Source organism: Eimeria tenella, genomic scaffold (assembly GCF_000499545.2).
Source record: "Eimeria tenella Houghton genomic scaffold, Eth_scaff753, whole genome shotgun sequence".
Lineage (NCBI taxonomy): Eukaryota > Apicomplexa > Conoidasida > Eucoccidiorida > Eimeriidae > Eimeria > Eimeria tenella.
In genome coordinates, this window is record NW_013545870.1 from 3045 (window position 1) to 4101 (window position 1057).

At 57.4% G+C, this 1057-nt stretch overlaps 1 protein-coding gene across 1 annotated transcript; it reads right to left on the bottom strand.

Annotated features, from left to right (window-relative positions):
* On the bottom strand, positions 1-788 carry ETH_00000200 (60S ribosomal protein L30, putative; the record flags this gene model as incomplete). Its single annotated transcript, XM_013380607.1, has 3 exons — positions 1-101; positions 343-444; positions 668-788. 3 exons carry the CDS (start codon positions 786-788, stop codon positions 1-3), a joined length of 324 nt encoding a protein of 107 aa, XP_013236061.1.
* Positions 789-1057: the final 269 nt, after the last annotated feature.

The following is a 1057-nucleotide window of genomic DNA, read 5'->3' on the forward strand; positions in this document are numbered from 1 at the left end:
TTACTCCACTGATCTGATAATGTCGCTGTCTCCAGGGTCCGTAACAGAGAGGCAGCTCACGCGGAAAAGCTTCCCGCATGCAGTCCCCAGCTCGTTGTTGTCTGCAGCAGCAGCAGCAGCAGCAGCAGCAGGTGAGGCAGCAGCAGCAGTAGGTGAGGCAGCAGCAGCAGTAGGTGAGGCAGCAGCAGCAGCAGATGAGGAGGCAGCGGCAGCTGCTGGTGTGGCAGCAGCAAAAGTGAAGCAACTAATGATGCGCGAGAAAGCCAACTGCAGCACACTCCCCGTGTGACCGCAAACCCGAAACCCTAAACCCTAAACCCTAAACCCTAAACCCTGAATTACCTCCGGGGTAGTGGTGCACCCCACACTTGGCCAGCATTGCGTAGTACTCAATCTCTGACTTGCGCAGCGCAGGGCAGTTGTTGCTGATGATTATCAGTTTTGCTGCAGCAGCAACAGCAGCAGCAGCAGCAGCAGCAAGTGGGCAGCAGCTACGCATCGCCGTGCTGCTGCAGCGGCAGCAGCAAAGCCGTCGCACGCAGCAGCCGCAAAAGCGCAGCACTGATCCCCACCGCTGCCGCTGCTGCTGCCGCCTGAAGCCCGCAGCGGCAGCAGCAGCAAGCAGCAGCAACACCCGCAGCAGCAGCAGCAGCAGGGGGTTAAATACCTTTTCCTGTTCTGAGGGAATGCACAGCAGTCTTGAGCCCCAAACAAACTTTGCCACTTTTCATAACGAGCTGCAAACGAGAGTTAATGCCCTCGGCTCCTTGCTTCTGCTTCTTCGCCATTTTGGGTGTACAGACAGCTCGCGCAGCAGCAGCAGCAGCGGCGGCAGCTGCAGCAGCAGCAGCAACCACACAAACCCGCAGCCCCAGACGCAAATTAAATCCCTTTTTCTATTTTGTTTCTTGTTTCGTAGAAGCAACGCAAACAACAAACCCAAACAATGCAAGTTGCCACACAATGCGGGGCAGCAGCAGCCGCTGCTGCTGCCGCTGCCGCTGCTGCTGCTGCTGCTGCCGCCCGTAGCCCCACAAGAAAAACTCACAAGGCCTAA